This window comes from Prorops nasuta, unplaced genomic scaffold (genome assembly GCF_024137725.1).
Source record: "Prorops nasuta isolate Cenicafe-Biocafe unplaced genomic scaffold, Cenicafe_Pnas_1.2 PNAS00048, whole genome shotgun sequence".
NCBI classification, from domain to species: domain Eukaryota; kingdom Metazoa; phylum Arthropoda; class Insecta; order Hymenoptera; family Bethylidae; genus Prorops; species Prorops nasuta.
The window spans coordinates 137,261-163,572 of record NW_027116845.1 but is presented as its reverse complement, the minus strand read 5'-3'; the positions used below and the strand labels follow the sequence as shown (position 1 = coordinate 163,572).

General features: G+C 34.5%; 3 protein-coding genes across 3 annotated transcripts; all 3 read right to left on the bottom strand.

The window, feature by feature from the left end:
* Positions 1–2,675: 2,675 nt before the first annotated feature.
* LOC136784110 (uncharacterized) lies at positions 2,676–3,434 on the bottom strand. Its single transcript, XM_066744628.1, has 3 exons — positions 3,145–3,434; positions 2,748–3,081; positions 2,676–2,702 (listed from the first exon to the last, which is right to left on the bottom strand). Exons 1-3 carry the CDS (start codon positions 3,432–3,434, stop codon positions 2,676–2,678), a joined length of 651 nt encoding a protein of 216 aa, XP_066600725.1.
* An 18,536-nt stretch (positions 3,435–21,970) lies between these two features.
* Positions 21,971–22,756, bottom strand: LOC136784109 (uncharacterized). Its single transcript, XM_066744627.1, has one exon. It carries the CDS (start codon positions 22,754–22,756, stop codon positions 21,971–21,973), a length of 786 nt encoding a protein of 261 aa, XP_066600724.1.
* Positions 22,757–24,294: 1,538 nt separating this feature from the next.
* On the bottom strand, positions 24,295–25,683 carry LOC136784108 (uncharacterized). Its single transcript, XM_066744626.1, has 3 exons — positions 25,528–25,683; positions 25,193–25,482; positions 24,295–25,096 (listed from the first exon to the last, which is right to left on the bottom strand). Exons 1-3 carry the CDS (start codon positions 25,681–25,683, stop codon positions 24,295–24,297), a joined length of 1,248 nt encoding a protein of 415 aa, XP_066600723.1.
* Positions 25,684–26,312: the final 629 nt, after the last annotated feature.

The window sequence follows — 26,312 nt, the reverse complement described above, 5'->3', positions numbered from 1 at the left end:
CAAGTCAAGAAGCCTTTTCGGTAGCGTTTGATTTTAACACGGGCGAATATAATATTAAATTATATTTGCGCCCGTCGTTCTCATCCTGTCTTTCGTTAGCTTAGCATGGGTTGCTGGAATTCTACGTGAACACGTCAATTCGATCAGGCTATCAATTCTTAACAGAATTTGATCCCTTTTACAACCAGATGATATTTTCATGCTTTTTCAGCGTTTCCGAGCCTCCAGAAAATAGTGGGAGTAGTGTAGCTATGCCGAAACTGGAACAATGGCGAGGGGGGTGCGGCGGGGGGGGGGGGGGTCCCTGTCGCGAGAGGCGGGAGGTGTCCCCACTCCTCTGACGTTATGCCCCCCCTCCCCCCACCCCATTTGGTTAGCATTAGAGTTCCCCCACTCCGCTGACGTCACAGTAATTTTTTAAGTGCTTCACGAACGTGTCACAATTTTGATATAAGTTTAGGAACTGCATTGACCCCCACCACTTATGTGTCCCCCCACTCTGATGACGTCAGGGCATATTTTTTTATTTGCTTTAGGAACTGCTGTAATTTTTAAGAGAGAGAGAGAGAGAGTGAGTGAGTGAGAGAATAGCGGTCTCGGATGTGCTATTCGGCTGAGCACAGCGTTTCACGCTCGCCGCGACCTAAAATGGCTACAATCATCTTTTAAATATTTTTTCTATATGCGATTGTCTTTTCTTCTTCTTCCATGGAGATCGTTCCAGGAGAGAGAGAGAGAGAGAGAGAGAGAGAGAGTATAGCGTTTCACGCTTATCTGGACCGAGTCCATTGTCCTAACACGAGGTAATATACCTCAACTATACCCCACTACCTTATAGTTTGGGGGTACCCATGTGACGTGTCTCCCCTATTACATGAAATTCCTATAGTGGATTTGCGGATGGGTGCGCTCATTCTAGTTTGTGCACTTGGACCGAAAAAGTCTCAGGGATTATTATTATTTAAAAAAAAATGTACGAACAAATCTACGCACACATGTACGATTTTATGTGATATTTAAAAAGAATAAATCCGGATAAGAAGCTTTTGGAGAAAATCAGAAACCGTAAGTTACGACAAATTAAATAATATTTTTTTTGGTTATAACAAATAAAATAATATATATTTATTTTTTGAATTATCCGCTTACAGTTTTAAGGGATAAAATTATTGAAAAGGAGCATAAAAAACATTTGCGTGAAGGAATTGTATTCAGGAATGCTCAATGGGAAGAAGAGGTGACACGTAATTTTAATTTCCAAGAAGATTTTGATTTTTATGGAATCCGTTGGATGCAGGAAGGTGTTTGGGGGTCACCCAACCTCCAACATGAGGACCCTAATGATGAGGAAGGGTGGCTTCCAATTAGAAGTGAAGAATATATTTGTAATTTTTTTAATAATTAATTTTTTATATTTAATTGTACCTTTTTTTGAAATTACAATGTTTTTTTAAATAAAGAAACACCTTTATTAAAATACATATGTATAATTTTCCTCAACTATGTCCAAAAGTTCCACTACCACTGTTAGAATCACTACTGAAGTGATAATTGCTCTCCTCTCCGTATTCAAAGAATAAAAAACCCTAAATTAGCATTATGAAACACTCTATACCTAGTAAGATAATATAAGCTGATGGTATAGAGAGAGAGAGAAAGGGGCTTCAACTTTTTTTCATCTTCTTTTTTACTGTAAAATAATAACTACTTCAAGGTTGTGATGATACATCACCCAACAATTAGAAATTTAATATACGATCAACAAAATTTCAAAGTGTAACATAAAATTGAGATGTGTGTATGCTTTAAATATTAAATTTCAATTGACTGGTTTTGATTTTGTACGTGTATATTTTGAATTCTTTAAAGCTAAAAATAAGATGTAATTAGCAAAACAACAATTAATTTTTTAAATTTCAGCGAAAATTGATATCTGCATACATCTATAAGATATCCCTACCATCATTATTTTTTACCCCCTCCACTACAATTTTTTATTATAAATTCAACTAATACTGCATAAGCGTTATTCTTGAAAATCTTCCAACAGTGGTAACTAGTGTCACTTGTATTCAAGCTTCAGTCAACAGTATTAACTAGTATCAGTTAAAATATATACCAGATTAATTCTTTACACAAGTTTCATACATATTTTTTTGTCTTCTAAAGGTAAAAATACATCATTTAAATCTTTGTTATTTAATAATAATAATAATAATAAGGGTTTTCTTTATAGTATAGAAAAAAGAATGTCCTCTTTAAATGGTGTCAATTCAATAGCTTCCGTCCCTGAGATGGATTTTATTAAATTAAACACTCTTGAAGAAAATCAAGAGTACGAAATACTTCAAATTCTGAAAGTTAACACGAAATTTGGGATGAGATTAATAGCTAAACTATTTACTGATAAATGGTTCTATTTACCAGCGCGGATGGCTGCTTTATTGGAATCGAAGGCACAGGACCAATTTGCAGAGCTGCAGAAAGCAGCAAATGAAAATATATTAATAATGAGATATTTGGGAGGAAAATACAATAATCTGGAATTTAAATTGAAATAATAATGTTTTTCGTGTAATAACAGTAATAATGTGTAAATTAATAAATACTTTTATATACGTTTTAAAAAACAATGTTTTATTTTTTCTAAACCTTACATTTCTAATTTACATTTCTCAAAATATTCGTAAGTGGATTATAGTCTACAATTTTATCATGTATAATTAAACAATACGCTGTAGTATTACTCCGAATGTTTTTCCAACACTCTCTATCTCAATTTTAACATCAACCGTTCCAGTTTTAATAGATTTATTTTGATGTGAACAATCAATTACAAAAAGTGGACCATATTTTAAAAAGTTTAGATAATCGAGCATTGGTTTCGACAGTTTTTCTCCAGCATAATATGAATTGAAGAACTTTACATATATGTCATATAGTACGGAATAGCGAGATTTTGTGAAATCTGTATCGAGACGATCGTACGGATAAAATTCAGAATTCAGATAAACTTTAACATCACGTATATCACAATCGCTAAATTTAAGTACATCTGAGTATTGATCGTTATTTTTATTTCTTCGAAACGTCAGTACCACATATCTAGGCTTCTCCAATTATGTAGCTGCTTTCATAGCCCACGTATGTCGCTGTGTTTCAGGGAGAAGCGGATATTCGTAGAGCTTCCAGGAACGAAAAGCCATCGTGAGGTTTTTATTCTGCTCGATAATACGTAGAAATTGTAGTTTGGTAAATTCATTCCAAGTCACATGAGGTATTCTCCATTGCACTCGGTACAGTTCGATTCTTGAATCGGTAAACTTATTTGATGAAAATATTGAATTGATATCATTACGTGCTCGTATCAGAATAAGCTCATGGCGAGCATTGATGATGACACGTTTGTAATCTTCGCAGAATTCTAACAGCATATGCAGGGGAACGCAAAAGCTGAAATTGTTAGTGACATTTTCACGGTCTTGAGCCTTGATAAACCAATCAGAATGACGTAAGGTTTGTTCTTTTTCGCGAACTAGTGCACACTAGTGCAAGATAGTGTAAGAATAGCGTATAAAAGTGTTCTTTTTTTCGGAAGTGACGTCACAACTGTCTGTTCTTTTTCGCAGTGCAGATACACCTAGTACAACAGTTCTGTGAACTGGCTGTAGTGCATTTTTATCAGTGCAGCTAGACGGTGCAGTGCAGTGTAGTGTAATAACTATAGTGTAGTATGTGTATATTACAGTAAACTCTTAATAAACTCGAAATTTTTATTTGTGAAATATAATTAACTAATATTAAAAATATTGCATTTACAGATTAGATTATGATGGAAGAATGCAAAATACAAGGTTCTTTAAAAAGAAAAAGTAATAATGAATTATTGATTGAGAATGGGTATGTCATATGTGTAATTGATGGTATGTAAATTTGTCTTGTTTGATATTATTACTTTAATTATATTCGAGTAATTATTTAACTTATACAATAATGTATATATTGTTTCAGATGGCAGGGAATTTCATTTAAAAGTTAATGACTTAGATTTCAATAATGAGTTTGTGGAGTTCACAACAGGTCATAATGAAAGTATATTGGTTCCGTTACATTTTAATTTAGAAAATAAAGAAAATGAACCTAATGCAGTAAACGATGAAAACTGTAATAGAATATTTAATTGGTGTGATTCTAATACAAAATACTTTTTATACATATATAAAAATAATGTAAAATTGCTGCAGAACAGAAAAATTAAAACTAAAAAAATTATGTGGGAGAAAATTTCAAAAGAAATGCAAGAGAAAGGGTACAAAGTCACCCCAATTCAAGTAGAAAATAAGTTTAAATCACTGGAAAGGTCTTTCAAAAATATGAAATCAAATAACTCAAAAACTGGAAGAGGAAGGACTTTATGTCCTTATGAAACGTTAGTACTGCTGTATTTAACCCATTAACGTCCAAAATGTCAAAATTTCTTGCACGTTTTCAAAGTGATTTTTTCCTATGTAATTGGCGTTGAAAAAATTCTTGAACCACATATTCTGATGTAAAATTGCATGCTCTTTCAGAATCCGTTGCCAGAATCATGATAAAACTCACAGGAAAAGAGATATGCTCGATTGAAACATAAAAAACACCTAAATTTTCGAAAAAAAAAATTTTTAGGATTTTTTTTCGAAGTGTTACGGTGAAGATATCACCTTGCGACCGTGATCAAAGATGATCATGGGAGTTGATGTTTAACAGGGAATTTTTTTGTTGACCTTGAACCATCGCTTCTTTACAAAATGGCGGAAAAAACGATTTTTTTTTTTCAATCTTCATCAACTTTTTTCTCGAAATCTATGGTCTATAGAAACAAATTCATAAAAACAAAAATGCCTTAGAATCGCTCGAGGAACATTCTCAAATTTTTTCAGAATTTTTTGAGACAATTTTTTATTTTCCGGGAAACTTGTGAAAAGGAATTTTCAAAAATGTCTCCAAAAATTCTGAAAAAATTTTAGGATGTTTCTCGAGTGCTTCTAAGACATTTTTGTTCTTATGAATTTTTTTCTAAAGTCCATAGATTTCGAGAAAAAAATTGATAAAGTTGAAAAAATAAAAATTCGTTTCGGCCGCTATGTTCTAAAAACCTATTGGTAAAAAAACGTTCTGTCTACGAAAACTCGGAAAAAATGTTACAATATTGCTCGAATGATTCTAACTTATTTTCATTCTTTTTTCAAAGACTTATAGATTCCGACAAAAATTTCATCCTTTATTTCCATTTCATTTCGGCAGATAAGCGTAATTTTTGGTCTCATGTATTCATGAATATTCGTCTTTTTTTGTTCTCTTCTTTCGTATTTTTGTACATACGGATGAGTGATAAATAAACGAAATCATTAATTTCATACATTATGTCGCGGAAACGTGTAAGATCTTCTGAATATGAATCAGATTCTTCAGATAGTGATTCAGAACGCAACGTATTGATTCCGGATCCTGACTATTCAGGTTCCGATGATTCTGGTTCCGATTTTGATTCAGATTGCGAACATGAAATACCCAATATCACTTACAATAAAGCTCGTGCAAATTATTCTGAAAAACAAGATAAACTTGAAAAAGGTCATGAATTCACTTGGATTGAGGGTGAAAAGTTACACCCTGATTCTTGTGAAGATAAAGTATTATTGTCCGAATCGCAAAAAAAGAAAATACGTAGGAGCGAACCTTTTCAATTGTTTGAAACCTTTTTTTCTATTGAAATGAAAAAATATATTATTGATGCGTGTAAAGACAATGGTTATGATCTGAAATTGAAAGATCTTGATACTTTTATTGGAATAGTTATTTTTTCTACATTCAATCCCAGAAAATCACAGAGAGATTACTGGTCATCTGATCCGTATTTATCTAATGAAGTAGTTTCTTCTGCAATGTCTCGCCAACAATTTGAAATCACAAAATCTAAATTGAAGTTTTCAAAAAACAAAGACAAAGATTCAAATGATCGAGGATGGCGCGTTCGTTCTCTACTGAAACTTTTTCAAAATAACATCATGAAATTCGGAATATGCAGAACTGCTCTATCCGTTGATGAGATGATGGCCAAATCCTATGCAAAAACTGTTTTGAAACAATTTATTCGAGGAAAACCGATAAGATTTGGTTTGAAATTTTGGGGCTTGTGTACTTCGGACGGCTATCTACTGAATTTGGATCTTTATTGCGGCAAGAATTCTCAAATTGGAGATAAGTTATCTAAATGTGCTTTAGGTTCACGAGTAGTATTATATTTATTACAACCATTTTTTCAAATAATAAGTTATAACAAAATTTCTCAATTTCATCTGTACTTTGACAACTTCTTCACGAACATGGATTTGGTATTACATTTGAAGAAATTGCGTTTGAAATGCACTGGTACTATCAGAGATAATCGAGTCAACGAAAAAAATGTGCTTGATAAGAAAGCTCCAAGAGGGACATATGTGGTGAAGCACGACGTAAACAGTGGCATAAATTTCATTACTATCATGGATTCGAAGCCCGTCTCAATAGCTTCAACTGCAGCAGGTGTCAATCCTCTATCTATTTCAAAAAGATACAGCGCAGAGGCTAAATCTAAAATTGAAATACCTTTTCCGCAAGCTTTTCACCTATATAACAAATTCATGGGAGGTGGTGACCTGCATGACGGACATTGCAATGACATACTCCCAAGTATACGATCAAAAAAATGGACATGGGTAGTTTTTATGAGACTTATACAGGCGTCTATTACTAATTCTCTTGTAATTTTCAATGCTGCTAACGATGGAAAGAAAAAAGTTGGAATAAAAGAGTTCACTATTTCGATTGCCAAATACTACTTACAAAAATGTAGTCGCAAAAGTAAAGCACATGGACGATCTAATAGTGACAAATTGAGGATTTGTTCGAATGGAAACTCTCCAATAAGAACAAGAATTTTCTGCAAAACATGTAATTTAAATATTTGCAATAAATGTTGGCTAAAAAAGCACACCTAAAAGTATGAATAAGTGAGAGGCAAGGGGACTCACGGGAAAAAAGCACCCCAAAGGAGACAGAATTTTACCACGTCCACGCCGTAGTCTCTGGGTAACGCTAAGAGTAAAAAAATCTTCCTAAAATTTGCACAGAAATCGTTTTTTACCAATAGGTTTTTAGAACATAGCGGCCGAAACGAATTTTTATTTTTTCAACTTTATCAATTTTTTTCTCGAAATCTATGGACTTTAGAAAAAAATTCATAAGAACAAAAATGTCTTAGAAGCACTCGAGAAACATCCTAAAATTTTTTCAGAATTTTTGGAGACATTTTTGAAAATTCCATTTCACAAGTTTCCCGGAAAATAAAAAATTGTCTCAAAAAATTCTGAAAAAATTTGAGAATGTTCCTCGAGCGATTCTAAGGCATTTTTGTTTTTATGAATTTTTTTCTAAAGACCATAGATTTCGAGAAAAAAGTTGATGAAGATTGAAAAAAAAAAATCGTTTTTTCCGCCATTTTGTAAAGAATCGATGGTTCAAGGTCAACAAAAAAATTTCCTGTTAAACTTCAACTCCCATGATCACCTTTGATCACGGTCGCAAGGTGATATCTTCACCGTAAAACTTCGAAAAAAATCCTAAACATTTTTTTTTTCGAAAATTTAGGTGTTTTTTATGTTTCAATCGAGCATATCTCTTTTCCTGTGAGTTTTATCATGATTCTGGCAACGGATTCTGAAAGAGCATGCAATTTTACATCAGAATATGTGGTTCAAGAATTTTTTCAACGCCAATTACATAGGAAAAAATCACTTTGAAAACGTGCAAGAAATTTTGACATTTTGGACGTTAATGAGTTAATGTTAATAAAGTATCCATTTTTGTGCACAATAAAAAGAACAACAATTATACTTGTATTTCCAGGAAAATGTGCCTTTCTGCTTGTTATACTATATAAAGTTATAAATAATTACAGATCCGCAACTTGGAATTCAAGTAAACCGGGTTTTCAGTATACAATGCAAAATACAAAACTGCATAGCGTGTGTTCTTTTATGTATCTACACTTGTATAAATTAAAGGTGAACTAAACTGCACTCGGCGCTACAGTCCACTTTCAGTGTAGGGCAAGTTCTACACTAGGTCGCGAAAAAGAACAAACCTGTAGACTCATACTCTCCTCAGTGCTTAAGGATATGAGATTCTTAATACTGGTAGTAATGCCGACGTTTTTACAACGATTGATTTTAATACCATTCATTTCATACCGAATTTCATCGAATAAGAATGCCATAGAATTAGCGTCGAGCATAACTTTATCCAACAAAGGTGTATCAGCAGCACGAGTACCTTCAATCAGTTTCCCTTCTATATAGAGGTAACTTCCGCTCGGTAAAAGAATCAAATCTTGTTGTTGTATAGGTATACGAATTTCATCACTATTTCCCAATGATGCATTCGCATATGGATTATAGGCATGTATTTCCAATTTACTTATGCGATTGTCGTATACAGGCTGTGCGTCAGCGTTGCCAAGTTCGCCATGTTGGAAGATACTACGCTGTATAGTTTGTTGGCGAGAATTGAATACACCACGCAAAATGTATAGTAAGTGTGATTCACAGAGAAGAAACGAAGTATAGTGTTTTAGGTATAATAAGCTCTCAGTGCTTTCGGACGTGTTTTGGTCATTAATCTTGCGTCGCGGCGTTGTGTAGTTAGAATCAGAGGGGCGAGGGGATTTCTAGGGAGTTTGTACGTAGCTGTCAAATGGCGCGATTAACCCTCAATTTTATATCATCAACAAAAATAATATTTTCGGAAAACGATTGTGGAAAAGAAGGAAGGATTTTAATAAATAACAGAGAAGACAAAATATATCAGATGAGTATAAATTAATACAAAAAATGAAAATTATTGTGAATTTTTAAGAAAATATACTTTGTAGTTATTTTTTTTTGTTACAGTTGAAATCCGGTTATGATGACTTTCAATTAAGGAAAAAAGTAATTATAGACTAATAAATGAAAAAGTATTAAAACATGAAGCACTTCTCTGTATGGTCCAGTCATTTCAATAATTGTGACTTAATGTTATAATAGTGAATGTGTAAGCGATTAGTGCATATACAACAAACTCTTATTGTAAATTTAATAATCTTGTATGACAATGTTTTAATTGCTATTATTTTAAATTAAAGCTAGTTTAATTAACATATTTTTATTTCATCCCTTTCTCAAAATTCTAAACACATGGTAATTACCTATTCTTGTAGTAGTCATATATTCGTTAAATTACATACAAAATTACAACTGTTTTATATTTGTAAAGCATAGCTGTTTGTTGCAATGATTTTTATTATTCAATGTGAGACAAATCGCATTTTGTTTAGGCAAATGTCTTATTTATCCGCCACTTCCTTCCATATCTTATGTAACATTTATTTGCCTTGTTAGTTCTTTCTTTTAGTTTTCAAAATATACGATTAATTTTTTGCTATTTTTATATACACTCAGATATAGCTATTCTATTGACTAATTAATCTTATAAATGTCAAGATGATTGGTAAACCATTGTTCTATTAAAGTTGAAGAATGGACACTTGAATTACACTGCTCAACACAAGTCTTGTTTCCTTTATTTTTTTCTCTGCTATTAGGTATTTCTATGGCCCTGAATATGAAAAAAATACTAGAAGATTGCTAACAGCTTTACTTTTTGAAATATACAGTCTTATTATTTTGACAAAAAAATACAGAAAATTAATACATTATGTAAACAAATTTTTTATTAAATACAATGAAATGATCTTTTATAGGATTTTCTTGAATGAACGACTTTAGGTAGATCTCGTTGCAAACTCCAGCAGTAGTCTGCCATCATATGTGAGTCCCACCGCCCCTGATAACGCTCTTCCATTGTCCGAAGATCCTGGTGGAATCTTTCACCCTGCTCTTCACTGTAATCACCTAGATTTTGTGGAAATCGGTCTAAATGCGAGTGCAGGAAGTGGATTTTTATGCTCATGTTGCACCCTAGTTCTTTCAAGTTCGATAGCATGGCCTCAACAAGCTCCACGTAGTCATCAGATTTCTTTTTGCCTAGGAAATTACTCATAACCAAAACAAATGAATTCCAAGCTTTGGATTCGACTTCAGTCATTGATTTGACAAAATTAGAATCCTTGACGAGTTGCCTGATCTGTGGCCCATCAAAAATACCAGCTTTCAATTTTTCTATACTTAATCCTGGAAACTTGCGTGAAAGAAAATTGAAACATTTGCTACTTTTATCAAGCGCCTTCACAAACTGCTTCATTATACCGAGTTTAATATGCAGTGGTGGAAGTATGATACGGTCTCGGCTAACTAAAGGCGTGTTTATCACATTTTTGATACCAACTTTTAGCTCTTCCCGTACTAGCCAGTCTTTTTGTGACCAATGGTGTTCTTTATCACGGCTGTCCCAGAGACAGATGAAACAAGGGAACTTCGTATATCCCCCCTGTTGACCCAAAAGAAAGTTAACCATTTTTAGATCAACACAAATTAACCATTTGTGATCTTCAAACTTAATTTTTTCCATAACCTTAGCAATATTTGCATATTCTTCTTTTAAAGTCACCGAATGTGCGATAGGTATAGATCCGTACTTATTGCCGTTGTTAAGCAAAACACATTTTAAACTTCTTTTGCTACTATCTATGAAAAGACGCCATTCACTAGGTTGGTACTTTTTTAATCCCATCTGTTGCAAAATACCACTAACATCGTTACAAAAAACTAAATCCTTCTCTTGAGAAAAGTACGGTAACAGATTTTTTTCTCTGGTACGATAAAATGTAATGTTTGTTTCCGAAGTAAGCAAATTTTTTTCTTTTAAACGAGATGCTAATATTTCAGAAGCTTCTTTCGGTAAGTTTAGATCTCTTACCAAGTCATTTAGTTCTTTCTGATTAAATGGTTGAGGTTCTTGGCTTAATTTGTAGTCTGAATCAGAATCTTCACTTGTATTTCGTTCGGATTCACAGGGATTTGGATCATCAGAAGATTTAGATGTGCTGGGTTGTACCTCTCGTGATTTTAATTGGGGTCGTTGAGCAGAAGATAAGTTAGGATATGGCCACTTATTTCGATTGCCACGGTTAATTCCGTTTATTTTCACAACGCAGAAATAGCAGTCGTCATGATGGTTTTGAGGTTCTCGCCAAATCATGGGTGTTTCGAACAATACTGCATCTCTTTTTCCACTGGACCACAATCGTAGACATACGACACATTTTTGGCATACAATATGAGGAACCCACGGCTTATCCTGATTACACAATTTTATTTTAAAGTATTGATGATACGCAGTTTTCACAAAGTCCGATATAGGTTTTCGATACTTTGCAAATACATATTCACCACAAATATAGCAAAAAGAATCGGGATTAAGCACACAACTTCTTGACGAAGCCATATCGAAAACAGCAACAACATATATTGCAGTGTCCAATAAAAAACGCAAATGTAGATGAAAGTAGTAAATGAGAGTAGTTAGCTGTAACTCAAAAACAAAAGCTGTTAGAGAAAAATTGCTGCCAAATTTAAAAAATACAAGTCAATTTAAGATAGAAACAACAACAAAATTATAGGAAACAAAAAATTTTTTCTTTTTTGTTGACCAGTGTTATTTTACTTATAATGTTTGGCATCTCTTCCATAGGATATCTTCTCTTTAAATTTGAGAGGATGTTGTTCTCCAATACATTTAAGGATACTGCTGAATTTATCTTGCTTTTAGCTTCAAATAATTCACATTTGGATATCCTTCCTCAATATATAATACATATTTTGTTAGTCCTATTTGTTTCTGAAATTTATCTGTTCGAAAACCTTAATTAATCCAGTTACTAGATATATAATATATCATTTTCAAAGAAATGATATCTTTCTATCAATCTTAACAATATCATAATAGATGTAATGAAATATGTATTCTATATTCAAAATAGATATCCATGCGTGTAGTTGGAAAACTATTTAAAGCTGAAAACAAGATGAACTCAGCAGTATACATATACCTTTTAAAGAACTTTATCTTCACAAATATTATCAGAACATATCTCGCAGAAAAGTTGCCAAATTTTAATAGCATCATTCAAATGTCCATTTTACAAATTAAAGAAGATAATGGTTTAACAATCATTTCAACAATTACAAAAATAATTGCAGATCAGCAGTATTATTAGATCTGTGTGTATGTATAAATGATTAGAAAATTAATGTTAAATGATATAGACTGGAAGAAAATAGTGCAACGGAGCCAAATAAATGTCGCATAAGATATGGAAGGATGTGGCGGATAAATAAGACATTTACCTAAATAAAATGCGATTTGTCTCACATTGAATAATAAAAATCATTGCAACAAACAGCTATGCTTTACAAATATAAAACAGTTGTAATTTTGTATGTAATTTAACGAATATAGGACTACTACAAGAATAGGTAATTACCATGTGTTTAGAATTTTGAGAAAGGGATGAAATAAAAATATGTTAATTAAACTAGCTTTAATTTAAGATAATAGCAATTAAAACATTGTCATACAAGATTATTAAATTTACAATAAGAGTTTGTTGTATATGCACTAATCGCTTACACATTCACTATTATAACATTAAGTCACAATTATTGAAATGACTGGGCCATACAGAGATGTGCTTCATGTTTTAATACTTTTTCATTTATTAGTCTATAATTACTTTTTTCCTTAATTGAAAGTCATCATAACCGGATTTCAACTGTAACAAAAATAAAATAACCACAAAGTATATTTTCTTAAAAATTCACAATAATTTTCATTTTTTTTATTAATTTATACTCATCTGATATATTTTGTTTTCTCTGTTATTTATTAAAATCCTTCCTTCTTTTCCACAATCGTTTTCCGAAAATATTATTTTTGTTGATGATATAAAATTGAGGGTTAATCGCGCCATTTGACACCTACGGACAAACTCCCTAAAAATCCCCTCGCCCCTCTGATTCTAACTTCCCCTCGCCAAGACTCAAGATTAATGGCCAAAACGTAGTATCCCGCAAGGACAGAAACTGTAGCGTAGGATCCCGCAGTGAACAGAAACTATAGCGTAGGATCCCGCAGGGAACAGAAACTGTAGCGTAGTATCCTAAGGATACTACGCTATAGGAAAATTATACTACACTTGGCAACGCTGTGTGCGGTAACGTTCAACGGATCCATGATTTTTTTTCTTCACAGTCAAACCCAATGAGTGTAAAAAATCCATATTTTTTCTCGTTAGCACTTTCTTATTACCAATTCCAATTTTATTATTTTCAATATTACTCTGTAATGATGATGATGTATTCAATTCAACTGCAGCTGATTGACTGATTAGTTCATCGAGTAATGATTGCTTATAATCATTAATATTCTTGTAAATCAACATTTTCTAATGTGTAACCGTATGGTGATCTCTTCTTTTCCAAAATTTACAGGACGATTGTCTTGATCGAGAATACGTAATGTGAGACGATCGATTACCCTTGCAATCGATTACCCTTGCAATGACTGGCAAGTAAATGACGTTCTTCGGTGTTTCAGAGATTTTATAGCCTGGTGAAACGCTTGGGAAAAATTCGTGGATGACATGTCGTGGTCTACCGTTCGTATATGCACCAGCGGTAATGTTACATTCGATACGTAGAATATTTACTTTTAAAATATTCACAGGTTCGTCCTATTCGGCTCAAGTGTTTGGTAGGATTACGCGGTCCGACGAAAATCCTAGCAGAGAACCAATATTATTAATTTTTGTAAAATCAATAGAATATTTACACATTATTTCACTTTTCAGTGTTTTATTATTGGCACGCAGAATAATAACATTATCATCATACGGTAACTCCAACCGCATACGCAAGTATTCATTTATCGCACTCAACTCATAACAGCCTGTAGGTATGGTTATTAGTTTATTTTTACCAAAGTAAAAATTATTATTCGTCTTATCTACATTGGCGATCGAGTAGAAACTTTGAAAATCTACGAGTCCCAGCTCATAGTGACCGTCGTCCAGATTGATCGGAGCGAAAAAATTTGATTCCAATATATGACCGTGTCCTGATAGCGTAAATGATAAAGACATTTCGTCTGTTCTCTTAGAAATTTAACACACAACTGACCACAAATGCTCGTATCATACGACTGATATTGGCCATGATTGTAATAAATTGTACTAAGTGGACCGAAGTACCGAACAAGTTCAGTCGGTGGTTTCAGATTACCGAAAGAATCGAAATACTTTACAAGATTATTCCATTTAACGTAGGCAACCCAGTGAGTGCCTGGACCATTAGAATCGTCAAGATTAACGATTGCACATTCATTAGACCATGGACCGTTTCGTGGTAGACTTGTACGCATAAAGACTCCACGGAAATTTGGTATATCACGACATACGTGAGATAATTGAATATTACTTGTAGTACCAGATCTTGGTAGATCGTGTACAGTTACTTTTTTGTTCGCTTCTTTGACATTGATTTTTTTGCTACCCCTCCTCCGCTTCGTTTATACGGTGCGAGATACAGCCCCCGTCCGCCTCTTGCAGTTGCTTCTATCATACGATTGTGACGCTGCATTTCTTCCAACTGTTTTTTCACAACTTTGGCATCGTTTACAGCTTTCGCTATACCTGATGCTCCACCTGCTAGTGTTACCACCGCACCTAGCAGTGGGAGCAAAGGCAACAAGCCGCCCCGTTTTTTAGGCACTCGAATTTTCCATTTTTTTACAGCACTATTTCCAGTTTTTCTCACTGCTGCTTTCCTCACCATATCTGTTTTTAATCCTAAACCAAGTTTACGCTTTGCGTTTATAGACGCCCAGACAGCTGTTACTGCAGCACGCTCATCCAAGGTTGCATCACCAGCTGTGATACGTCTATGTGCACGTTTTGCGAGCACTTTATCAGCTTGATGACGCTGCGACAGGTCTTTGTATTGCGAATATGCGATATCGTGTTCTAGACAGGCTTCGTCCAGCTGATTCACACCTCGATCACCGCGTGCTAATCGTTTTTGAAATCGAGTTCCTGGTCCACAGTAATTGTATCCTGGTAAATGAAGCTCAAAGGGTAGTTTGTTTAGTGTTTTATTGAGGAATGATCCGCATCCAACGCAGAACATGTATAACAATCTTTTATCAACGGTGGTAGTCCATCCGCATGAGTAGTATTAGGTAGATTGGAATGTTGTAAACAATACCGATATTTTTGAACCTCAGGATCTGCACGAATATGCTTGGGTAATCTATTCCAATACCTGTCAATACTGTGTGAAAAGTATTTTAAAAGTACAATTTTCGGTACGTATTCCAATTGATCACTGCTTAACTCCTCCAAACTTGTAACATCCAACACAAATGCAGGCATAATGAAAACTGATTGAATTCTCCGATTTCATGCCTATAAATAGCTCATGCAATTACGATTTAACCTCACAGTCGTTTGAGAATGCATTTCGTAAAGCAACCATTAAGTATCAATATCTCCAATACCAATTATCACACTGCCACCGTTAGTGATATGAAACGTCATGGATCTTTGCTACCGTCATCTATACGCTGTATAGTTTGCGGACCCTCAAATTGTGGGAAAACAAACGTATTGCTAAGTCTTATTGAAAGTCCTTACGGTGTAAGATTTGACAACCTGTATGTTTATTCGAAATCGTTGCAGCAACCGAAGTACCGCTACTTGGAACAAATATTGACAGATTTGGAAGGAAATTGGTTATCATCAATTTTCAAATAATAGTGAGGTTATAAATGTGACAGATGCATTACCAAATTCAATCTTTATATTTGATGATGTGGCAAGCGATAAGCAGGACAATATAAGAGACTACTTTTCAATGGGTCAGCACTCGAGCATCGATTGCTTCAATCTTTGTCAGACCTATGCTAAGATCCCAAAACATCTGATTCGTGACAATGCAAATATGTTAATCATTTTTAAGCAGGATGGGACTAACTTGAAGCATGTTTACAAAGATCATGTAAACACTGATATGACATTTGAAAATTTTTGTGAATTGTGTTCAAAGCGTTGGCAGGAAGATTATGAATTTTTAGTAATTGATAAGGACAGTGGTATGCAAAATGGTCGATATCGGAAGGGTTTCGATGAATATGCAACCATCGAATAGCATAAAGCATCATATCAGTGCTGGAAAGTGTTAGTTTAACGTAGAGCATTGAACAGTGTAAAGCTTTTAATTACACAAAACGGACCGGTTACATTATTAAGCAAACCAGTTATACAGATAAACGGGTGTAACGTCCAGGCCGATAATTCTAAATTCTTAAGCGTTTCCCAAAATTTTTTTTTTCCCTTTTAAATAGATTTGTTACTCTAGAGTAAATGAAACATTGTTCCGATACTTTCATTATTTTGTTCAGACCGATCGTTAGCATCCCTTGAAGTTGTTTCATGAACATTTCGGTTCATTTATTATCTTCCTTGCGTTTAAGAGTAAATGTCTTATTTATATTTTAAAATGTTTTCATTTATCATCTTCCTTGCGTTTAGGAGTAAATGTCTTATTTATATTTTAAAATGTTTTCATTCATATTTTCCCTTGCGATTAGGAATAAATGTCTTATTTATATTTAAGAATGCTTCATATTTCCAAAACGCGCCAGCGATCGTCTTACCATCGCGCCGTGCGGACCCAATTCTCCATATTTTTCCCCCTTTTCTTAGAAAGGAATTAACTAACTCGATTGTTAGATGATCTTCCCCTTTTCTCTGAAAAGAATTAATTAACTCAATTGTTAAATAATCTTTCTCATCGTTTTTCTCTTCTTTCTCTGTTGGGTAATCTTTCTTTTACTGTTTTGGTCATTTAAAATGCTAGCGCTTTCCTTTAGTCGGGAATAAAAGATTGCAAGCAGCAAATTAGATTCATTTCCTAAATGTCTAAAATCTTCCTCATTTTCAATTTTCCATATTTTCCCCCTTAACTCGATTGTTAAACAATCTTTCCTTTATTCATTTTCAATTTTCCATATTTTTCCCCTTAACTCGATTGTTAAACAATCTTTCCTTTATTCACTTTCAATTTTCCATATTTTTCCCCTTCTTAACTCGATTGTTAAACAATTTTCCTTTATTCATTTTCAATTCCCCATATTTTTCCCCTTCTTTGGATTAACTTATTTAACAAATACTAATTTTGTTCTTTTCTTTTTCTTCTCTTTCTCTCTCTTTATTTGTTTTCTTGGAACCTCACCGTTAGTCACGTTACTCGCGATAAGGGTTCCTCTCAGACGCTAGTCAGCGGATCTCACGCTTACTGCCTTATGCCTCTTCTATTCTATCTTTAATACATCCTGTGTCCAAATTTTAACCATCAAATCCGTTTCATCATCAGCATGGCCCCAAAGGAACTTTTCGTTTGTGAGCGGTTATTATACAAATATGTTAGGACCAATCCAACCCAAAGGATCTGTGCCTATTGCGAGGCCGCCCTTCCGGACAACAAACGAAGTATCCTAGCAACAATTCGCCAACACCGTCCTAGAGCTGCAAAAGATGTTAACCACATCTTTTGTAACATCTGCCATAGATCATTGCTTTTCATTGCCCCACTTAACACATGCCTTTGCTGCAAGCATGCTTTTTATTTGCATAGAGAAACCCTTCAGCGAAAAGAAAACAATCGAACCTTTGTAAATTCCATTATCTACGAAGATAGATATTGGAATTTCGATTTTCCTAACCCCAATAAACCATGGGGAACATAATTGCGATAAAATATTAAGCGTTTTTCCTCCGTAACCATTCGGGCATTTTTTCTTCACGCTTAACTATTTTAACGTTTTTTTTCTTCTCCGTAACCATTCGGGCCACCGTTTATATAAGTCCAACCATAGGAATAAGAAACATTAGATATCAGGTCCCATGAGTAACGGGATATCGAACCACAGGTAGCCACGTGCATACTATTTTTTTATATAACTTGCCCTTGGAAGCGGTCAACCGTTTAAGAATTTAATTGTTATGGGTTTTTTAACCCTAAAACGGTGATCGTTTTCCTCTCGCAGTTTTCCTCCTTTTTCCTTTTTTTATTATTACTTTTCTCTCGCGTCCGGATTAGGACACATTTTGCTCATGCGACGGCTAATGCCGTATTAATCTTTAAATTTTGTTAATATTATTTAATAATTGCGTTTAGTTATAAGTAAACGATTGTATACAAAAGGTGCAAGCTCAGCACCCTTTGTCTCATTCTCTAGCGTACTCAAGCTTAGGCAGTAGCGCCTTCTGATTGGCTGAAGGCGACGCGACGTTCTTCCCCCCCAGCTAATTATTTAAGAGCGGAGCGGATGGACGCTGCATGCATTCTTTCATTCATTTTCAAGTTAGACTCATATTTTTTTTCCTAAATTACTTTCACTCATCTCGTACGTCTTTGATTAAGTAAAATTCAAGAATTTGCATAAGTTTCGAACCTAGAAAGTGAGACAAAGCTTAGCGTTATAATTTTGTTAAAATACAAATGAACAATTTTTTTTTATATTTTTTTTGTGTAACCAAGCGAAATCATTATCAAATTAAAATTTTTCTCGCTAATTGACTCAGTGCACACTTTTCTCTTCACCAAACACTCACACAATCATCCCTGGTTCCCTACGGCGACGACGACCGTAGTCCGAGAAGCAGCAACAGGAGAGTCTCCCTTCTACCTTCTTCATTGTTTTTTTATTATTGTTGTTCATCACCAGGTAATATTTGAATTATATTGTTTCCAATTTTGAATTTCACTTTTCCTTCTCATTTTGTACGCCCAGGGTTTTATTTTTCCTTACCTACGACGCCTTATTTAAAAGAATAATAACGCTACCTAGAGGCTCAGCAATGATACGAAATTGTAATTGAGCATCGTGTTAAATTTAATAATCGTACAACTCTGGACGTTACACGGGTCACTTGGATCGGTAAACCGGTCGGTCGAATCGTTAAAGAGGTCGGTTAACCGCTAAACCGATTGATTGAACCGCTAAACCGGTCAATCGAACCGCTGAACAGCACGATTGAACCGCTAAACAGGTCGGTTGAACCGCTAAACCGGTCGGTCGAACCGCTGAACCGGTCGGTCGAACCGCTAAACTGGTTAATCGAACCGCTAAACCGGTCAATCGAACCGCTAAACAGTTCGATTGAACCGCTGAACTGGTCGGTTGAACCGCTAAACCGGTCAGGTGAACCGCTGAACCTGTCGGTCGAACTCCTAAACTAGTTGATTGAACAGCTTTAAAGATCGATTGAACTAGCACATTGACTGCTTAAAAAATTAAAAGTTTACAATAAAAATGGATGAAAAGTCACTACTTAAGAAGATTGCTGAAACGAGTGAGGTGATTCGTGAAAAGCATCGCGCACTCAAATCGGAAAAATCAATGGTGGAAAGTAGATTGAATGAAACTTTTAAACCAATAGTTGATCCACTGAATAAACTAGTTATGCAAACAGATAATAGTAATGAAGAATCTTATGACTTAAACATTGATATAAATCATGACAAGAAGCGGAAGCGTAATCATACTTCAACCCCCAATGAGTATACTATCAAGAAAAAAAAGAAATTACATAACAATAACGGTACTCTTACAAATAAATCATTGATGATCTATGATGATGACGATAATGATGAAAAATCTACTTTTGATAAATCAGTATTACCAATTAAATCAATGCTAGAATCTACATCATTACATTCAGAGCCTGGACAAGAATCTGCATCATTACATTCAGAGCCTGGACAAGAGTCTGCATCATCACATTCAACATCAAGACAGGAAACTTTAGGATTGCTCAAAAAACAAATAAATCATTCCATAGATTGGAGATCATTTCCACCTATTGCACGTCATTATATGCAGTTGTTCCTTTTCGGTAGTAAAGATCAATTCGATCATGGTTTCGGAGTTACATTAGATGAAAGGAACCAATATGTGATAGAAAGATGCACATTTGATATTAGTCATGAAAGTGATATTTTAATTGATAAAAAGCGCTATATTGGTACGAGAGGTCTTTTTCAATTAATCTTCATGAAAAAGCCTGATAGAAAGCTCTACACCATTGATGACAAGATCATATGTAAGCAAATCCTTGAACATACTAAATAATATAAAAGAGCAAATGATAGTTACCAACAGGTTCAAGGGAATAAGGGTCCAAAGTATAAGAAAATTATTCAACCACTAATTTACAATAAAGTACCATCACAACGAGTGATAGCTGGTAGTGGATTTATGCGTGTTACTGATGAGCCTGCAAACTATATACATTGGAACGATCCTAATGAATTAGTTGATCGATTGCGACTTTTAATTGCATCAACCACCGCAGGTCATACAAACCACCATAATGAAATACAGTCAATAATAGAAGAGTTGCGTGAAGAGGATCTTATTCTATAAAAGGGTATAATTTATTAAAATTTTCATCAGTTGCGTACCACACGTCAATATGTCAATTAATAAATTGGTAGTGGTTTTAACGTAAGGAAGGAATTTAATATTGGTACATTAAATGTGACTAAAAGAGCACTGGATTTAAATAACAAAAAAATAGTAAATTTGACTATTGATTCTGATAATAATACATGTGCTGTGAATATAAAGTTCTTGCAATACAGTTTAGCCAAATTGGGGGAAAAAATTAAAGAGAGAATAAATAAAAAACTACAGGAAATTGAAGCAAAACTTTTCCAAACAATCAGTAAGATTAATGATGGATCCAAGAAGTGAATGTTTAGGATGCATCATACATTTTATACTCATGATAATCAATTGCTTTCGAAAGAAAAAGAATCATGAGTGATGAAAAGAAACAGAAATTATCTGTGTCTGAGGGAAAGGTTGTAAAAAGGAAATCAGGGAAAATCGTGAGTGAAGAAAAGAAGCAACTGGTGCAAGAGTTACATGTCCCTACGAGAAGAAATTTGTTACGAAGAAAAGTTATAATACGTGGTTTCCATGATCTCTGGCAGGCTGACCTTGTTGATATGCGTTATTACGTTGATACTGGTCATCACTATATTCTTACAGTAATCGATGCTCTATCAAAATACGGTTGGGCAGTAGCTCTGAAGACCAAGAGTGCTAAAGAAGTAACTGCGGCTATGGATAAAATCTTGAAAAGTGGTAGGTGTCCGAAAAATTTGCAAACTGATAACGGGAAGGAGTTTTATAACAGCGATTTCAAACTGCTTATGAAGAAACGGGGTATAAATCATTATTCTACGTACAGCACGTTAAAAGCATCGATAGTTGAGCGTTGGAATCGAACATTAAAAACTGAAATGTGGATAAGATTTACATTGAACGGTAATTACAAATGGCGAAATATGCTACAACAGCTTGTGGATGATTATAACACACGGAATCATCGTACTATAAGAATGCGTCCAGCTGATGTGAAACCTGAGCATGCTGAGCAGCTACTCGCGACTGTATACAACACAATTAAGATCGTTGGATGTTCCAAGTTCAAGGTCGGTGATTTTGTGCGAATCAGCAAATACAAGAACGTGTTTGCTAAAGGGTACACAGCGAACTGGACTACTGAAATATTTCAAGTTACAAAAGTGCAAAGGACGAATCCAGCCACATATTTACTTAAAGATTTTCATGGTAAAGATATATATGGAGGATTTTATGAATATGAGCTCCTAAAAACAGCTAATCCTAATGTATACCTGGTAGAAAAAGTGTTGCATAAGAAAGGGAACAAGGTTTATGTAAAATGGTTAGGTATGGATAAAACGCATAATTCGTGGATAAATAAGAACAATGTTTTATGATAATTTATGTAATATAAATATTCTTGTATTTAAAATAAATAGGAAAAACATGTTTTTTATATAATATAATAAATACACAATTATTCTTTTAGTCTATAATGACCCCAAGGTAGAGTGGCTACATTACCAGGTGTGACAAAACGCTTATCATCATGCGGACTGAGAGCAATTTTTTTCTGTGTAATCGAGAAAACTTTATGTAATTTAGATCTAATTGAATTTTGATTGCGGGATTGTACATTGAATTTATTCAAACAATCCTTGTAATCATCAAAAGTTATGCTTCTATCAACAACATAACCTTTGACACCTTTAGCTTTTTTGATAATTTTTGTATAACCCTGTACTTTAAAAGTATACATTTTTGATCTCAGTCCAATGAACTCCGTCATGATCTTACCATTATTTTCATCCTTCATTAATCCTGGAACCTTTTTATTAGCCAATGGTAAGCCGAATTGATTATCAGAAGGATAATCGCTAGTATCAAATTTCGTAATATCAGTTTTCATGACAGAATAAACATCATCACATTCGATACTGTATAGCAGACTGTCCGTGTCAGTATTAAAAGCTCTACATTTGCTACCAAATGTAGGAAACATATAATCGTAATGAAAATTATACAAACAAGTCTTAGAGATATCTAAAATACTCATGCCTACGTACACCGGTTTATCAAATTTCGCGGATAATTTCGATAATTGTATTGCAACCAAATTCTCATTGAATATTGTGCGACTGTGAAAATTCGGTTTAGAAATCAATGCTTCTGCCCCGTATCTTCCCTCCCACTTGGTAGCGAGCTTCACATCAATTCTATTCCTTACGTTTTCCATAGTTTTACCGAATACTGCGTTGTTCATTAACTTAAAGAGATTCTTTTCAAAATCGTTTTTTGATTCTGTACGTAAACGTGTGTTTAGCTCAATGTATTCGCGTAGTCAGGTGGACTGCTGAAACTCTAAACCTCTGTGTATTCGCGTTAATCTAATACCGTAACGTATACATTGCTGTAATACACGATAGTGTATAACGTAACGTATCTTATCGTTTAGAGTTGCAAGCAGTTTCTCCTGACGTGAACCTGGCGGCTTTTCACGCACCGGACAGAATGGTAGGTCGGAATGTTTGTCGTGTAGCTTACGTGGATATTCCAAGTCAACCTCTAAAATGTAACCTACGGATGAATCTACAGGTACACTATTAATATCAGAATTATCAACATTTTCGATCCATCGGAATCCATGTGTAGGTAGAGGTTGACACATTGCCAAACCGTACAAATTATTTACATCGTAGTACATTAAATATTTGCTTGGTTCAGCTGGATCAAAATCCTGCATGTATCGATTGTTGGCTTTTTCATAGCGATGGGAACACTGGCTCAAACCACCGCGTATACCACGTTCAATAAAAAGTAACATATCTACATCTGTGAAAAGCTCCAGTTTAATTCCTGTATGCTTAAGCATCGCATCCCAGGTGAAACCTGGAAGCGTATAATAATGAGCAGGATCCAAATTGTAATTTACCATACAGCTATCACGGAAATTCTCGAAAATGACTGCCAACAATAAAACATCAGTCTTTAAATATAAATCACTGTACTCCCCAAGTGTTTGGATTTTGAATTTGGTCCATACATCTTTAGCATGATTATATGCTTCTTCAGTTATATGACTATCAGACAATCTGTTGTAAAACAACTCTCGTGATGGTAAAGTTGTTTCCCCCAAACGACTTATACTATCTACAGGGAGGTTCTCTAACGGCGGTATATAGGAGATTCGTGTTAGTTGACTATAGCGCTCAGGATGATGGCTTCTGAGAACGCTGATTGGTCAATATCATGTAGTGCCAATATGAAGTGGTCCGTTACCAATAGATGAATAAGAAAAATGAGACCCATCTGCCATTTTGGAGCGGAGAAGTGTTTACATGCTAGTTGTAGCAGAAAGAGGTGTGAAATGGAAAAATGTCAAATAGTGAGGTTACTAAAGTAAAAATAGAAAATAATGAATGGAAAGTAAGAATATTCGAACTTTCCATTCATTATTTTCTATTTTTACTTTAGTAACCTCACTATTTGACACTTTTCCATTTTACACCTCTTTCTGCTACAACTAGCATGTAAACACTTCTCCACTCCAAAATGGCGGATGGGTCTCATTTTTCTTATTCATCTATTGGTAACGGACCATTTCATGTTGGCACTACATGATATTGACCAATCAGCGCTCTCAGATACCATCATCCTGAGCGCTATAGTCAACTAACACGAATCTCCTATATGCCGCCGTTAGAGAACCTCCCTGTATGTAATCGTAAGGAAAAATACCTTTCCTTGTAAGCATGCTATATTGTTCTTCCGTTAAACCAGAAAACTGTGAAACTAAGTTTTTTAGCTGAGATTCCTCCAATATGAGCTTAGTTTATCTAAACTTGATGCCATAAATTTAAATGAATCGATAAATCTCAGATGAATATTATAATTACGAAGAAATTTACTAAATGAAATGTATTTTTCCTTATGTACAGGTAGCAGATGTACAGATCCCTCCAACAAATTCGCGATCGCTTCGAAAATAAAATGTGAATCGTAGCCGGACAAATTATGGAAAATTATTGGAATAACATGCGAGTCTTTAAAGTTTAAATTGCAATTATTATGTGCCGGTCCTCTGTATTTACCCGTTAAGTGATCGTGATCGCGAATTCGAAGTTGATTTGGAAGAAACGGCTTGTTGCATATATGACAGTTGGGGTCACTATAGTGCCTCAAGCTTTCGCTGACACTAAGGATTGACATAGGTACTACGGTCTTTAACCAATAGCTTACAATTTGTGCAACGCTCTCAAGTTCACGTACAAACCACTCGATGCAGTCAGTATCTCGATATGAATTGTAACTTGAGAACGATGAATCACGAGAACTTTTTATATAATACCCTACACTAAATGGTACATGTTTTCGATAACTATTACTATTACTGTTATCATCAGATTGGTCAGTCTTCTCCAGTATACACTCTAGGTCTGCATATATGACAAACGGCACTCGTTCACAATTCTTAACGTTCTTAAATGATAGCCAACGGTCTTCACCTTCGCTAGGTAGTACAACACGCAGGTTATCATTGAGCTGCTCACAATCATGCTCATGCAACTTTAACTTCTCCACTGTGTGAAAATAGTGTAGATACCTAAAAAAAATATTAGAATATATATTAAAATAACTGTACTTTAATATTGGTAGTAAAATAATTGTGCTAATATTTGGTAGTTCAATCATTTTATACCGATCACAAATATGGTGAATGTGTCCTCTCTTCGTAAGCTGTGAATGTAATAATCTGGAGAGGCTTGTTATACACATGAAATGTGCAGTCCCCTCTTCATCCGTGATCATTAAAAGATTGACATGTCGATCTCTCTTTTTCTTAGTTAATTGTAGAGATGCGACGTTTACTCTTTCTCTCCCCTGATGATCATCCTGCTCCTCCAAGGTGAAGGTATTGACCGAAACATCATTATCAACTTCAAATTTCGGTATCTGATTTAAAGTGGTGGGAAACGTTATGCTTCCAACCTTTAAAACAGATCGAAAATCAAGATAAGAGGATGATCGACTGACCACAGCAGGTGGTTGTGCGGGATACAACGATGCAGTCACAGACCATGCAAAACAAGCATTATCATTTGTTTTTACATTTATCACAGCTTTTTTGCACATGATAGAAGACGGTAGCTGAATTTGACACCCTGCTTGCAGGGGGTTGTAATGGTTCATGTTTACAATTAAACTAAATTTTCTCCAATGCCCATCCACTATCACGTTCTTGGAATTCACTAAGTCTATGTAAAATTACTTGTACGACATTGGACTTGTACCATTCACTAAAGTTATTAGTCTTATATAAGGTAGTATTCTTCGTATTAATATGCTTTTCATCACTATTGTCTTTGCATACAAATTGTCCGTTAAATGAACAGTTTACCTTAATACAATTAACACTATTTAATACTATGTTTATATGAGTTTGCAATAGTTCTTCCGCACTTAATAAAAACTCGCGTGGATCAATATAATTACTGTTAACTACCATACCGCTCCATATTCGGTTTTTAAATGCTGAATCAAGATTCTCTCAAATAAGTTTATCATTACCCGCAATAGTAGCAACATTGTTACCACCACCGAATTTTATTGAACTTTTATCCCTTGCTGCTCGGTGGAGGAGACACTTGATACGTGCGATTTCGGTAAAATGCTTTTGTCGCGTACCGGGAAGTGTATTCTGTTTAACATTTCTCAATTCCTGAATACGATCGCGGCACTCGATGACCCACGAACCATAATCACTCTCAGTTTTCACCAAACTAAACTTCTTCTAAAGAGTGTTATTCATTTTAAACTTC